The sequence below is a fragment of the Carettochelys insculpta genome, chromosome 4 (genome assembly GCF_033958435.1).
Source record: "Carettochelys insculpta isolate YL-2023 chromosome 4, ASM3395843v1, whole genome shotgun sequence".
In the NCBI taxonomy this organism is placed as follows: domain Eukaryota; kingdom Metazoa; phylum Chordata; order Testudines; family Carettochelyidae; genus Carettochelys; species Carettochelys insculpta.
This window is the reverse complement of record NC_134140.1, coordinates 19,364,275-19,380,289: the sequence shown is the minus strand read 5'-3', so window position 1 is coordinate 19,380,289 and position 16,015 is coordinate 19,364,275. Positions and strand designations below refer to the sequence as shown.

Genomic DNA, 16,015 nt, shown 5'->3' with positions numbered 1-16,015 from the left:
ATACAAAATCATAAGAGTTAAGATTACAACAATGCAGAGCTGTTTAAAACCTGCCACGTCACAACAACTTTCAGCAATTAACCTATAGAATGCTACCATTTACTAAATGCTGATAATTTGTGTCCCTCATCCTTCCCCTCTAAGGCAGAAATTGAACACTTTTCTCAGGCTCTTGCCCTTCATTAAAATGGTAAGACAGAGTTACTACTTGTAGTGCATGTCTTCATTTGCAGCAATACAGAATGAGCAGCAGTTCTTCCTTTCACCCCACGCACATTCTTCATTTTCTTAAATTTGTGTGTGTGAGGGAAATGCCACTATAACTGCATGTATGAGTTGAACACTCTTGTAGAAATAGTGTTTCTACAATATTTGATTCTGTAATATCCAGGAACTTCCTCACCATCATGCTTTAACTCTTCTGACTTCCCTTTCACAAAGGTCTCCACTGATTGTCAATGTTTCTTTATTAGCTATCCTTAAACAAATATTGTCCATGCTTTAAGAACTGCATTCTGAAGCTTTTCTTGAATTCTGATACAAGTACACATGACCAATGGTGGATTAGCCACTGGGCTAACAGGACCTGGGCCCAGTGGAGCCAGCCAAGAAGGGCACCACTGCATCCTGAACTGCTTCACCCACCCAGCTATCTCACTAAGGAACAGGGTTGGAGTGTAGAGGCTTGTCCCGTTCACCCAGCATGGCTGGCACACCTAGCAGGGAGTAGGCAAGCCCCATGCCACAACAGGAGCATTGAGTGACGCACTCTATGACCAGATCCAGCTCCCCTGCAGGACTGCCGGAGAGGGGGCAAATCACAGCAAACCCCTATGCTCTGACTCTAGTTCCCCAGAAGCAGTGCCAACGGACAGGAGAAGACAGGGTTTGTGTGAAGAGGGACTGCAGGTGAAAGGAGCTGGAAGGGGAACCATAATCCCCATAAAATAGTGTTTCTCAGCCCCGCCCTCACCCCCCCCCCCCTTTTTTTTTTTTTTAAATAAAGCAGCCCTTTAAAAAAATTTTTTTAAGTAATCCCAGACTTCTCTCGCATACCCCTGAGGGTACATGTACCAATGGTTGAGAAACATGATCCAAAAGTAATCGGAGGTCTTGAATCAAGTGCCATTTAAACAACCTCCCCAGATTACTGTACCCTTTTCAGGAGTCAGACTTGTTTTGCATACCACCAAGTTACACCTCACTTTAAAGTGCTCCTGGACTGCTTTTGTGCGTGCGCGTGTGTGTGTGGTTTTTAAAAGATTAACAAAATAATTTACTTTCAGCTGTTTGGAATGGATAAGTAATTTTGTTAGTCTTTAAAGTGCTACTGGACTGCTTTTTTGTTTTGTTAGAATACAGACTAACATGGCTATCTCTCTGTTACTACTCACTTAAAAACTACTTATTTTATAAAAACCATGCCAAAATATCACAGAAGACTACTACTGAAAACTTGCGACTTTCTAGAATCTCATTATCAAAAATGAATTGGAATAGAAATACTGTACTTAGATTTTGGTGTAAGGCATATGAACCAGTAGAAACAAGTCACTGTCTAAATGAACTTTTAGATTGTACTGCCTTTACTACTGTTTTTTTTTTTTTTCTTTTAAATGTAGCTTGTTGTAAAACTAGGCAAATATCCAGATGAGTTCATGTACCCTCTGGAGGACATTGGCATATTCCCAAGGGTACACACACCCCTGGTTGAAAAAAATACAGCCCTAATCTACCTCTGCATGTGAACTGGACTTCCAACATTGCAAAAGCAAATCACTAACTATTTTTTTTAAACTTACCACTTTCTTCAAGTTCTATTGGCTCCGATTCTGAAGCCATTTCTGTCGCTGAAGCTACCAGTCTGTTTCGCTTTTGAGTTTGCCTAGAATTGATGGATCTTCTACGACGTTTCCTTTGAGTCTAAGGGAAGAAAAAGTTTTTCAAGCTAGTTTTAAAGAAGGTGTTTACAGCAGCATTTAACAACATTCTAAATAAAGACTAAAGCATACATGTTTTTGTATTAATTCATTCCAGCATCTGAACTAGAAATGCCAAAGTAAAGGCATACCACAAAGCTTACCAGTTGAGCCAGGTAGGAAATTTGACCATTGGTGATCACAAGGGCTAGGTCTTAATTATATCAACTGTTGGATTCTGATAAAGTTCAGCCTCTCTCTTCTAGCACCCTTGGGACCTGACTGGTGCCACACAAGAGAATTTGCTTGACGATGGGAGGTCAGTATTTTCTAGCACATTACTAACACTTCCACTGCTGACTGGGCTCTTCGAAGACATTTGGGGTAAATTACAGCTAAACAACAGCACAGAACACAGAGTCAGGACTGTTGGCTGAAAAACTTTATGGGACCGCAGGAAACTTGGCCAAACCTACGCTAAGTGGTCATCTGGCTAACTAAAACCATGCAGGATTATGGAGTTTGCCAGATGAGAGTTCTGGATTAGAGAGGTTCAGCCTGTACTTAAGTTATTTTGGACAAAAACAGGACTATTCCTAACCATAAGTAAGGGTGGCGGGGGGTTGTTTATTTTTTAAGTAATGCTACTAATAGCTAGAGACCCAAGGCAGAATATGGGGATTATTACAATCTCCATATTCTCTAGAGTGTTCAGACCACATATTAAATATTTTGAAATGGCTCAAATGGCTACAAGTCTAAAAACTATAAACAATTATATAACCAGTTATATATTTATTTAAACTAAGAAATACTCACTGTGCTCATGGTGTTTCTTGGGTATAAAATAAAGAAAGTAATAAGAGGTACAGATACCATAAAATAAACTGCAAGGAGGCTACAATTTTCAATGTTTTCTATTTCTTAGGAAGTATGATTAAAAATCCAGATATTTCAGTATTTTAGAATGTTGTTCTTCCAAACCTATAAAGAAAAGAAGAGAGACTATTACCCACCTGTAATTCTTGCTCTATTAAGCACAGCAATCTCTACAAATACCTATTCTTCAATCAATCCTACCTGAATGAGATCAGTGAGGAAATCCCATAATTTGGAATTTGAGCCCCTGAAGCATCCAAAGGTATGCCTCAAACACACACTATGCCGTCCTGCTCCCAACACCTACAATTCTAAGTCAGTTTACTGTATTGGGGAAGTACTAAAAGCCCAAATAAGGTTTCCTTTGAAACAAGGAGCAGTAACTCCTAGAAGGAGACAGTTGTGTGTGCACACAAGTTACAGAACCACCAAATTTGGGGAAGGAGTTGGGATTGGTAACTGTTAATCCAGAACTGACCTTCTTCAACGAGCAAGAATTATAGACAAGTAATTCTCTTTTCTCCAAGTGCTATTTCAAGCTACTAGGTCATCTTCCATCAGGTGTGCAATAGCAAAGGGAAAAGAAAGTAGCAGGGGAAGACAAAGAAAAAACCCAATTGCAGCATCATCTATCTATTAAGGAAGACTGACACAAGCTCTATAGACCAGAGAGAGTTAATCTGACAAGATGCAGAATCTGACAGTAGTTCCAAGGAGCCTAGCGTTCCATGACCATGCTTCATTATCTAGTAGAGATGAATGCATCTTGTATGTTGGAAAAGCATCTTCTACATTTCTTAAAAATGAAGGATTACGTAAGCAACTAGGATGACAGAGAGGTGAACAGCCCATGCTACCTAGCATCTTTACCGGCTCCTGTAATTGTTGTAGTTGAGCCCAGACCAAATGCAGAGCTAGTGCAAAAATTCTGATTTCAAATAACTTAGTAGAGAAGAACGGACCAAAAGCAGATAAAGATATGGGGCGGAGGAGAAGTTTCTGTGAAGTCAAGCCTACTTATTTTAAGCTCTTATGAGTCCTCTCGCTCATCACTGTAATATCTAACCATCTCAAAATCTTTACTATATTATTCATTTATAAGAAATATTGCTGCAAATTGGAACAGTCTTCAAGAAATTTTCTCCGTGTTCAGACATCAGAAATCAGAGGCAACATAAGATAAGAGAAGCTGAAATCTGGGTGGATCCACTACAACCAACACTTTAGGACATGTTACTTTAAGTACCTTGGGCTGATTTACACTTGCAACACTGCAGCTATGACACTCTTGAACTTCACTATAAGCGCTCCTTAGAGCAATGGGGGAGGTTCTCCCAGTCACCATTGGTAACCCACCTTCTTGAGAGATGCTGCAGCTAAACTGAAAGAAAAATTCTTCCGCCAACCTACCCCCACCTATAATCAGGGATTAAGGGGTTTTAACTATACTGCTCAGCCTAGCTGGATTGACAAAACCAAGCCTTAGATACTGTGATGACAGTTTTTTTCTACAGCACAAAGGATGAATAGGTATTAGAGAGTAGTGTGCCCAAGAATTAAATCTGACTAGTTTCGGGAATTCCGGCTAGGTAGCTCAATGGAAGCAGAAGTGATAACCTGGAGTTTATATTTTTGGACAACTATTGGGAAACTGCCATCATATCAGAGTTGGTCAATACCAACACAAGCCAGGTCATGAAAATTGAACCCATAAGGAAATAAGTTCCAAAACCGTACCCTGTTAATGTTTTGCAAAATCCCCACTATACCAATTTAAATAATCTTTGTCCACTTCTGTAATACCTGCCAAATTCAGAAAGGAGTCCAGTGGCTCACTTTCTTCCGACATCTACTCTGCAATTAGGTGGACTTCTAAGTGTCTATGCATTTAGGACTAACTGTTTAAGAGTAACTGTTTGAACAGATATACTGAAATTTGCTAAGACTTTCAAATATACATTCAAAAACCAACTTAAATATAGTTCATTTTGAAACATTCTTCAAGAAAAGCAGCCATAGCTACCTGTAATTCATATCCACCTTTAACGCACTAAGGCTGTGTCTAGACTAGCCCCCAACTTCGAAGGGGGCGTGGTAATTAGGGTGTTGTGAGATTACTAATAAAGTGCTGAGGTGCATATTTCTCCCCCACAGCAACTTCCAAGTGTGAACCTTCAAAGTACTGGTTTGCATGTAGCCACGTGTCAGCCGGGGGTACTTCAAAGTAGCATGGGCACTTAGAAGTACCTGCAGCTGACCCGTGGCTACACACAACCTGACACTTTGAAGTTGCCACAGGGAAGATTTAGCCTAATGAAGTGCTGTATATGCACTGCAGCACTTCATTAGTAATCTCCCAACACCCTAATTACCATGCCCCTCCTTCAAAGTCGGGGGCTACTTGAGACACAGCTTAAGAGTGCTGTTGTATAAGTTTCCCCTATGCAAATGATAGTTTCTTTAAATCATTCTAACTGCATAAAACTTATAGTTTGCTGTTACGTATAATGGGGCTCCTTCACACTGAGTAAGATCTTCCCATCTCACCAGTACAATGGTGACTCAAACAAAGTACTAGAGTCCTACAAACTAAGGAGAAAGCCTATGCCTACACTGCAGGTTTTTTTAAGATATTATAGTATCTCAGTAGGTAATGTTAGACAATCATACGCACACAGCCACAGCATTGTGAAATGGAGCAGTCTCATTTACAGCCACAGCATTGAAAAGGAGCCTTTGCACTTGGGTATTATAATAATAATGAAAGAATCCCAAGTACTGTTAACAGGCTGGGGACTAACTGGTTAAATAGCAGTGCAGCAAAATTACAGTGGGTGAGAGGCAGGATATGAGTCAACAGCGTGCCCTTGTAGCCAAGAAGGCTAACAGCATACAGTGGTCCTCATTATAAGTCACTTTGCTATGTGTCACTTTGCATGTAAGCAGTTAGTTAATTGAGGAAAGCAGATTCATTATTAGTGACACTGATCCACACTTATGTCATTTAGGGGCTGAGAGACCAAAACCCAGGAACACAGCAGAGCTTTGTGGTGGCTGGGTGGCAGAGGCTGTTATGCAGGGGCCCTGGAGGTGAGCCCTGAAGTCACAGGGTATGGATAAGGAGCTGCAGGGAGCTGGCAAGCTCTGGAGAGTTGCAAGGGGCTGGCAGGGGAACTGGCTTATCTTTTTCTATTTATTTATAATCATTTATTTATTCTATTTATTTATTTTTTTTGTGGGTTGTAGGTACATTACATCTACCACACGTGAACTGTATGTGTTGGGAACGTATCTCAAGCTCATTACATTATTACTTATGAATATTAATTCCCCTTTATAAGTCGTTTCACTATAAGTTGCGTTATTTAAGAACATAACATGGACTTACAAGTGAGGACTCCCTGTAGTAGGGTGCATTTGGAGGAGCATTTTCAGCAAATCTAGAAAGGCTGTTATTCCCCTGTACTCAGCACTGGTGAAGCCACATATGGAGTACTGTGTCCAGTTCTGCCCCCCCACCCCCCCAACTATATAAAAGATGTGGATGCATTGGAACAGGTTCAGCCAAGGGCAACAAAAATGATTAGGGGGCTGGAACACATGATCTATGAGGAGAAGTTGAGGGTCTTGGGCTTATTTAGTTTACAGAAAAGTGAGGGGCAATCTGATAGCAGCCTTCAGCTTCCTAAAGAGGACAGAGAGAGGCTGTTCTCAGCAGCAACTCAGCAGAACAAGTAATAATGGTCTCAAGTTACAGAGCAGGAGGTGTAAATTGGATACTAGGAAAAACTATTTCACCGGGGAAGTGGTGAAGCACTGAAACGTATTACCTTGAAAGGTGATGAAATCTCCATCCCTAGAAGTTTTTAAGTCTTGGCTTAACAAAGTCCTGGCTGGGATGGTTTAGTTATGATTGATCCTGCTTTAGGCAGGGGGCTGGACTTGACCTCCTGAGGTCCCTTCCAGACCTACGATTATATGATTCTGCGTGAGCCGATAATAGCAGTGCCTTGTTTACACACATTGCTTTTTGACCTCAAGAGAGGGTGGGGGAAGGTCGGCAAAAGTCATTCCCAGAGCAGGAATAATTTTTGAGGTAAAAGCCCTCTTATTTTGAATTATCCTGCATTGTCATGTGAATGCTCCCCCCTGCACCCCCGTAGAAAAAAAATTTTTTCCCCCAAAACCAAACAAACAAAAAAAAAAGTGTAGATAAGCCCAGGAGTGCAGCATCATGATTCATCTTTAGAACTTCTCCACCTCATTGTTATGAATTTGTGTAGCACTAGCAAAGTATTGGGGAGCGAGAATGGTCATCTGCAGGGCAGCTACCTTCCAGCTTTCCCTACTACGCTTCATAGTCTGTGTGGATTGTCAACTCCTCCCCAGACTTGTGTAGTTATAGGGTTTTTTCTGTCAATTTCTGTAACCCCCTCTTTTTTTTTTTGTTTTGTTTTTTAAACCGATAGTCGTTAACCTTAAGCCAACCCCTTTTACTTCAGGGAGAGGTGATCCAAATTTGTTCTTTGAAACAGTTTGGGTGACCCTTCCAGGAGCCAATCGCATAGGTCCCCAGGTCACCGAGACACACAAACCATCTCTCCATGACAAGAAATAGGAAGTGGGGGTGGCTAGGCCACTTTCTCAGAAAACCATCATCTACCACAGTACGTCAACCTCTCAAATGGAACCCACAACAAAACAAAACAGGAAGACCTTGGACAACATGAAGATCTACTGAGATTGAAGGACAACTGGGGTACTTCTGGGATCAGCTAGAAGTTTTGTCCCAAGAAAAAGTCAAGTGGAGGAGACTTGTAGATGACCTATGCTCCATTTGGAGTACAAGGGTCTAAGTCAAGTCAAGTACTGCTAAGAGAGACAAATGTTAATCTTTTGTTATGGGATTTATTTTATAAAAGTTCTCTGATCATCAATATACAGCTTTTCCATTTACAAAAGCAAACTCTATAGTTAAGTGTGTTGTAAGTCTCCTGTCTTGTTCTAGTAAAGTCCAGCCATGTGGAGGTTTGCGTGGAAGACTGTTCATTTAAGAGGGTTTCCAGATTAGAGAGCTCTCTTCTGATGTTTTCCTGTTTGCTGTACAGGACACTGATCAGGTGGCTCCTCAGTTCCTTTGAGTGTGTGTGGCACAATCTCTCACTGTAATCTGTGTAGTATTTAAGGTTACATATGGAATTTCATATGACTACAATCCTATTTTCCTCTCATAATACAGTAATTCCCCAAGATACGTGAGGGTTGCGTTCCACACAATCCTCGCATACCCTGAAATTCACATAAGTCATGCGCTTGGGCAATGGGTTGGGGTGTGGGAGGGAGGCAGGCAGGGTTAAGCCTGGGGTGCGTTAGGGCTGCAGGAGGGGATGCTGGGGGTGGAGTTGAGCCAGGTTTGCAGGGTTTGGAGGTGGATCTGCAGGGGGTGGGGGCTGGACTGCAGTGGCTGGAGCCGGAGGTGCACAGCAGTTTCCCTTGGACAAGGGGATCGCCTCCCCACCCCACATCTGGGCATAGCTAGAGGGTTTACTGTATCAAGTATGAATTGGGGGTCAGTTGCATAAGAGTGGGGTCACCTACTCTGGATTTGCATACTCTGAGACCTTACTGTAATGGAAAAAAAAATATATATATTTTTTGGGACTACAACTTTTTCTTGCTTGTTTTTTAACCCACAGATGTCTCATTCCAGGAACACTGAATAAAACCTCTTTAGCTATTTGAGTTACAGAAAAGGTTGGGAAACAAAGAAGAAAGGAGAACAGGTTTTCTACTCTGAGACATAAGATTTTTTTTTTTGGCCTACCAGTAACTTACAGATGTATAACACAGCTCCAAACATGCCATATTAACAACCATCTCACTGGTACTGTTTTCCCTGCTACCTCCTCCAGTGTGTCCGTCGCCCTCTATCCCTTTTTATTCTTGCACTCCATCTCTCCCATAACACTTGTGTACAGGTTAAACCTCTTGTTTGGCATCCACAGGCCCTGACTTGTGTCAAATGGGAAAATTTGCCAAATGACATGAGGTCAACATTGTCTAGTAGCATTACTAACACTTGCACTGTTTACTGGGCTCTTAGATGACATTTAGGGGAAAAAATTAGAGCTAAGTAACAGCACAGAACACAGAGTCAAAACTGGTGTCTAAACTAACTTTATGGAACCATGGGAAACTTGGCCACACCCACGATAAGTGGGTATCTGGCACACTAAAATTATGCTGGACTACAGATGTTGCTGGACAAGTGTGCACTAGATGAGAGGTCAACCTGTATCTTGCTTTGAGAGCAAGGGAAAAGGTGGGCTCTTCACACCTCTACCCAACCACTGCCATTGCTGAAAATAGATTAACTGAAGGTAGCTAGAAACCGAGCAAAATAAATGAGGAGTTTTCTGCTCCTTGTCTAATCAGATCAAGGTAGTTGTGATCAGGATGGTTATGAAGTTGTCAGAGTGCAGACAGCACAGAAGAAGTTGTAATGGACTTTTCTCAGATATGCCAAAGGGGGTCGAGTACTCAAGTCTGTATGTTCCTTACACAACATCAAAAAGCTGTTTTGTCATTCTGTTTCATTAGGCTGCTCCCAAGACAATCCGCATGGTCTCTCAGAAGACTGTGGCATCTCCCTCACTAGAGGAAGGGTGAATCACAGAAAGCAAAGATTGGTTTATACATAGTTTTACTGCAGGATGAAGATGATGAGAAATTCAAGCCTTGTCTGCCCTGGAAGAGTAATGGATTATCAAAGCCAAAGAATAATTCATATAATCAGAAAGTCTATGAAAATTAAATCTGATTAACCAAAGAAGTTTTTAAACCCTATATAAAAAAAGTCTGTTTTATTCAGCAACTACGTTTATACAAATACCTAAAACAAACAGTTGAGAAAAAACTGAACGTGCTTTCAAATAAGGGCCAAGAAAACTAAGTCTATATGACTAAAGTTCGCCATGTCAAAATTCCAGCGAGACCCGATAACTGCTATTTCTAAGATTAATTAAGCAAAAAATGCCTTTAAAAACCCACAGTTTGTGTATGCCTCAGAAACAAACAAGTATACAACATCAAATTACTTTTGTGGGTCATCTTCACATAAGTAAGAGGTAAAGTTGTGGGTATAAAGATTTTAAGGTCTCAAACATTTGCCTCACTTAGCCCAGTATCCAGTCTTCCAACATGGCCAATGACAGGGGCCCCAGACAGAATAAACAGAACACAGAGCCCCAGAACTGGCATGAAATGTCATAGTAAAGAGCATAAAAAGTAGGATTAGACTTTGATTCTAATATCCAATATCAGATATGAATTGTCATCCTAATGGATGTTAATGCTCACAGTGCACAACAGACTCAATTCTCCCCACAGGACTGTTATTGCCAAACTGATCATTATGCCATACTATTTTTAGATCGAGAAAGATTAGACTTTGTGCCCATAAGTGTTACTGTCACTTCTGAACTTATGGAAAAAGAAAAACACTTCTATGAATAGTTTAAATTTGCAGATTAGCAAAATAGGAAAAATGCTGCTTGAAGTCTTATTAGTTTTATTTAAGGCTATTGACTGTCTATTTTGACATGGTGACAACATGTGTTTTAAAGATTATGAAGTTTTAAGTCTCCATACCTACAGATACTAGAGAGAAAAGGTAGGTGAACTAACATTTTATTGGACCAACTCTGCTGATGAGAGACAAGCTTGTGAGCTACAGAAGGCAGAGGCAACATTATGCCTAACACTTGGACCTGGTCTGCATACTATTTATACCCCATTGCTGTGGTAGTGGCCAAAGGCTGGGAGATGTCAGCTTTTTAAAACAGCCATGGGAACCCCAGGTGGTGACCAGGCAGCATGGGAGCCACAAGCCTGAAGCTCTTCAAATTGCTACTATTATTACTGTGTTGCCTAGGGTTCCTGTGGCTATTTAAAAGCCCACAGCTCCCAGCTCCTGCCACTACCCAAGCAGTGGGATATAATTAGCTTGTGGACCAGATGCAGCCTGAAGAATGGATCCACCTATGGCCCATATCTTGCTCACCCCTGCAACAAATGCAAGATGGCAAGATAAGAAGTGTGCAGCCTTTGAGCGCTTATCTAAATTTGTGGAGTTCCCACACCCCCTCAAGCTACACAGAACTCTTCCTCAGGTGTATGGAAGGTACTCAGAGCATCACAGCTAAATACAAGACAAAGCAGCAGAAATGTAGCACTTCAAAGGCTGCCTCTCTGTTACTACCTAAATATAAGGTATAAACACATTGTTTAGCTTAACTACTTAATACACATTTCAAGGGAACATTTAAGGTGAGGAGGCCCATTAACACTCCTGCAGTCATACGGAGGAAAAGGTGAGGGACAGCTTGCTGGAGTGGGAGGAGCTGTTAGCAGGTTATAGCTTTTCAATAAGCCATAAACCAAATGTTTCTATTAAGAGCATGATTTTTTTTAGTATTTAACAAAATTATGAAATTAAACTCCCAGGCTTGTCTTTTGAAATGGTTGTGCAGGTTTCCTTTGAAGATGAGGACTGAGGTCAGATATAGAGGGATTGTTTCGTATGGAGGCTAGAAGAGAAAACAGGTGATAGGGTATTTTTGTCTTATTGTCCTGTGAGAGTTCACTCAACTCCCCATACAATTATATATACACAAAATCCACTCATTACCCCTCCTACCTTTATAGTGCCAGTAAGAACACTGAACACACTAAGAAATAGGTTACCTACGGCCAGGCACTAAGATATCATAGAATACACTTCACGAAAATAGTCCAGAACACATCTTAACGCACTCAAAACCACCTTCACCAAATAGGACATTCCATTTGAAAAGCAGATATCATAAAACTCATGACCCAAATACTGTGAGAAAACCTGCTTAAAACAGAAATAGAAATCCCCCGACCACATACCTCTAGTTGTCACCTAAGACCCCACACTAGAACCCAATTAATTATAACCCTTAATCAATGAAGACCCCACTCTAAAAGAATGCTTCCTGAACCACCTGTTCTGGCTTCCAAACAGCCCCTCAGCCTCTCCAAGCTCAGCATCAAATGCAAGCTCCTCTAAAATCAGGACACGCACTGAAAGCAGCACCACACCCTGCCACAACAAGCACAAAACATGCAGACATATCTCCACTGCTACAATGAACAAAACCTTTCACAACACACCTTTCCAAGATTCACGGGTCCTACACAGGCATATCACATGTGGCGTACCTCATCTAGCGCACTAAATGCTCCAAGTATCGGAGGTGTAGCTGTGTTAATCTGGATCTGTAACAGCAATGAAGGGTCCTGTGGCACCTTATAGACTAACAGAAAAGTTCTGAGCATGAGCTTTCGTGAGCACAGACTCTGCATCTGATGAAGTGAGTCTGTGCTCACGAAAGCTCATGCTCAAAACTTTTCTGTTAGTCTGTAAGGTGCCACAGGACCCTTCGTTAAATGCTCCAAGAAGTTAATGACCTAATAAATGTTAGTCCCTATGGTGCCACAGGACTACTTATCACAGGGAAATGATGATTAAAGAGGTGTTAAGAGGCCACCACACCCTTATGAAAGGAGGAGCGTTAACAGGCCATTTCACTTCAAATGGTCTTTAAAATATGCATCAGATACTTAAGCCAAACAATCTGTTCCAACTTGTACATATGTGACAGTGTGTATGCTTCCGTGACCTGAACAAGAAAAGCTCTACACAAGCTCAAAAGCTTGTCTCTCTTACAAGCAAAAACTGTTCCAATAAAAGTTGCTCTCTCTCCCAGTATCAGAGAGATAGCCAAGTTAGCCTGTATCTTCAAAAAACAAGAAGTCCTATGGCACTTTATAGATTAACAGATATTTTGCATGACGGAGTGGGTATTTGCCCACAAAAGCTTATGCTCCAAAATATCTGTTAGTCTATAAGGTGACACGGGACTTCTTGTTATCTCTCCCATCTGATCTCATATCCTAGGACCCAGATAAGTATGACACCACTGCACCAAGCAATGGAAGACACTAAATACTGTCTGACCTCCCCATATTTTCTGTAACTGTGAAAACAGATAGAAATTAAAAATGAAAAAAAAAAAACAAACCATAAGCATTCAGCTGTTATAAAAATAAAATTCTGCCAAGCATAATTAGTTTCCTAAACTGTTAAAGGATCTGTAACTGCCCAGAAGTAGACATTGACCAATAGCAACTACTACATTTTCAATTTTACGTCCTTCATGAACACTTTCAATACTCATTTTAAACTTAGTTTCTTCCTTTCACAAAGGGAGAAGTGAGAAAGGAAGTTAAACATATGGAATGATAACCCAGTCTTGCAAGACATATGAACCCACTGAAAAGGGTGCTCCTAGTGTATAAAAATTTCTACACATGCACAATTTTTGGAGGACTAGTGCCTAGATTAATAACTAAGAAAAGAATATCCCTTCATGAGGAGTTTTACCAGAATTTTGCAGTAATCTGGTTTTAAGTAGCGAGAGGAGGGGCACATCTACTAATATAATATATGCCATCATGTGCCAGCAATGCTCCACTGCAATTCACACTGGCCAAACTCGACAGCCTCTACGTAAAAAAAAATAAATGGACATAAAGCAGACATCAGGAATGGCAACATACACTAACCTGTAGGAGAACATTTTAATCTCCCTGGACACTCAGTAACAGATTTAAAAGTAGCAGTCCTACAACAAAATAATTTCAAAAATAAAATGGAGAGGGAAATCTCTGAGCTGCAATTCATTTGCAAATTTGACTCCATCAGTCAAGGATTAAACAAAGACTGGGAGTGGCTGGGCCCCTTACAAGAGTCCGTTCTCTGTGCTGGAAGTGCACACCTCCACATCAGAATCTGACAATGGGCCACATCTCCCCTGACCTGACTTGTTTTTTCTCCTCTCTTGATGTATACTACTGATAATGGGCCATTTCCACCCTGAATAAGTAGGCCTTGTCAGCTCTGGCCCTACTTTTTACTGGGGACCCCCCCCCTTAAATACTCTTCTGACCCCTCCCACTCATGCATCTGATGAAGCAGGTCTTTGCCCACAAAAGTTTATGCCCAAAATATCTGTTTGGTTATTTGTTGTGTTTACCCTCCTCACAGCACAAAGTAGTACCTGGACTGCTGAAATGAGTCCCCGTGGATGTAGCACTCCATCTCCCAATCCCACAGTGCAAGGTCTCATTGACTGCCCTCCCCACACACACCCACACTAACCTATGCCATTAACCTATGCGTGCACGCACACACACACGTCATTAACCTATGCCTATGCCCAAACCTACCCTCCAGCCCAGAGCCCTCAGTCCTCCCCACTCCACCTGGGCTTAAAGATTTAATGGCACATCTAGGGGAGGAAGAGGCTCGGGGGGGGGGGGGGGGGAGGAGAAAAAAAAAAAGTAGAGAACCCCTGAGTTTGATGACATTGCTTAAAACGCTGATGGCCCATCTATGCTATGGACTCATGTACAATAGGAATAAAGGTATATTAACACACCCACTGAAACCCTAAGGCAAATTTTAACATTAACTAGTTGAGCTTCAATATTCAGCCTTAAAGGGGATAGTAAGAATATTCATAGAAACAACATACCTCACACAGCTAGCAAAATATGAAATTCTAATGCCTCAGCCTTGGAGATTTCATCACCTCCTTTTGTGACCACTTTAAACATGACCACCTACCTGCCTACCACTCAGGCCCACAGCCTGGGTATTATCTTTGATTTGAACCTGTCTTTACATCCCCAATCAAGCTATATCTAACTCGTATCTATTACCAAGGGTGAGCAGAGATGGGGTCACTAGCCTGTTTTCCAAGACTGGGAATGAGCAGCAGAGAATAGATCACTTGATGATTATCTCTTCTGCTCATTCCCTCTGGGGTGCATGGCACTAGCTACCTTCAGAAGACAGGATACTGGGCTAGATGGATCCTTAGTTTGACCCAGCCATTTTTATGACCAGTTCTTTCTCCATAACGCATCTAAGATATTTCCATTCCTATCCATCCACACTGCTAAAACTCTCTCATCCAATTGCTCATCTCAATACTGTGACAATTCTCACTACCCTTGATAAATACAATCATTCAACTCATACCCCTTCCAAACGTTGTTGCTAAAATAAATTTCCTAGCCCATTGCTATAACCATATCAACGCTCTCTCTGACTCTCTCCACTGGCTCCCCAATCTCCACTACATTTTCCACACCTGAAGACAAACCTGAAACCTTGTTTTTCTCACCAACAGAATTTGGTCCAAATATACAGTATATTACCTCATCCTCCCCTGCCTTTCTGACAGAAATACAGTCAGTTCTGATCAAGAAGCAGCAAGAAATCCCCATCCCCTTTCCCTATGGAACGTGGGGGGGGGGGCGATCAGAGAGCGAGCGGTAGTGATTTCCCTACAGGCCCAATTCCCTCGGGGCAGAGAGGGAGAAAGCAAGACTGGGTTAACGGGAGCAAGGGCCTGACAGACACCTCTCTCTGTATAACAATGGGGTGATTAACAACATTCAGATGTCATTCTTGCCCCGAGAAAAACGCAATGGGAAGAGGCCCGCCTCGTTCTGAGAAACGCAGGAAAGGAGTGGAGGTAACAGCGCGTCCAGCTGGAGACAGATGGGGTGGGAGGAGGCACAGGCCACCTCCCTCACGGGCGCGGAGCGAAGAAGAAAAGCCGCCCGCCCGCTTCCCGGGGCGTTGCCGGGGAGGGCTGGACACGGGGACTGGAAGGTCGCAACAGGAGAGGCCCTTCTCCCTTGCGTGGGGGAGGGGAAGAAAGGCCACGGCCGCATTTCCCTCGGGGTTGGGTGCGTGTGGCGGCGGAGGCGGGGCGGGGGAGTGGTCCTGGGACGCTGGTGAGCTGCAAGCCCGTGTCCAGGGAGGAGAAGCTGAGACTGACACAAGCCCGAGGCCAGGCCCTGCTTCCCCTGGGGCCATAGTGGTGGGGCGGGCCCGGCTCCCCGCGGAGGGGCAGTGGTTGCGATTTGGACGCCCAAGGCCGTTGGGGAAGGCCCGCGCCCCGCAAGGAACCGGCCGGATCGAGCTTCGCGGCCTTCAGACACCTCCTCACCTGGCGCTCAGCGCACAGCGGGCCGCCGGCAGCCCACGGTTCCAGGCCCGCTCTCCGCACCCTTCTGACTGGCCGGTCTAAGCGCTGCACAACGGCGGCGGCGCG

At 42.7% G+C, this 16,015-nt stretch overlaps 1 protein-coding gene across 1 annotated transcript in view; it reads right to left on the bottom strand.

Moving 5' to 3' along the window:
* RNF4 (ring finger protein 4) overlaps window positions 1-16,015 on the bottom strand; it is a 31,786-nt gene extending 15,771 nt beyond the window's left edge. The window contains exons 1-3 of the mRNA XM_074992364.1: window positions 15,911-16,015; window positions 2,739-2,903; window positions 1,803-1,923 (exon numbers count right to left, since the gene is read on the bottom strand). Coding sequence (XP_074848465.1) covers window positions 1,803-1,923; window positions 2,739-2,798 — 181 coding nt within the window. The 5' untranslated portion in view covers window positions 2,799-2,903; window positions 15,911-16,015. The remainder of the gene's footprint in view (window positions 1-1,802; window positions 1,924-2,738; window positions 2,904-15,910) is intronic.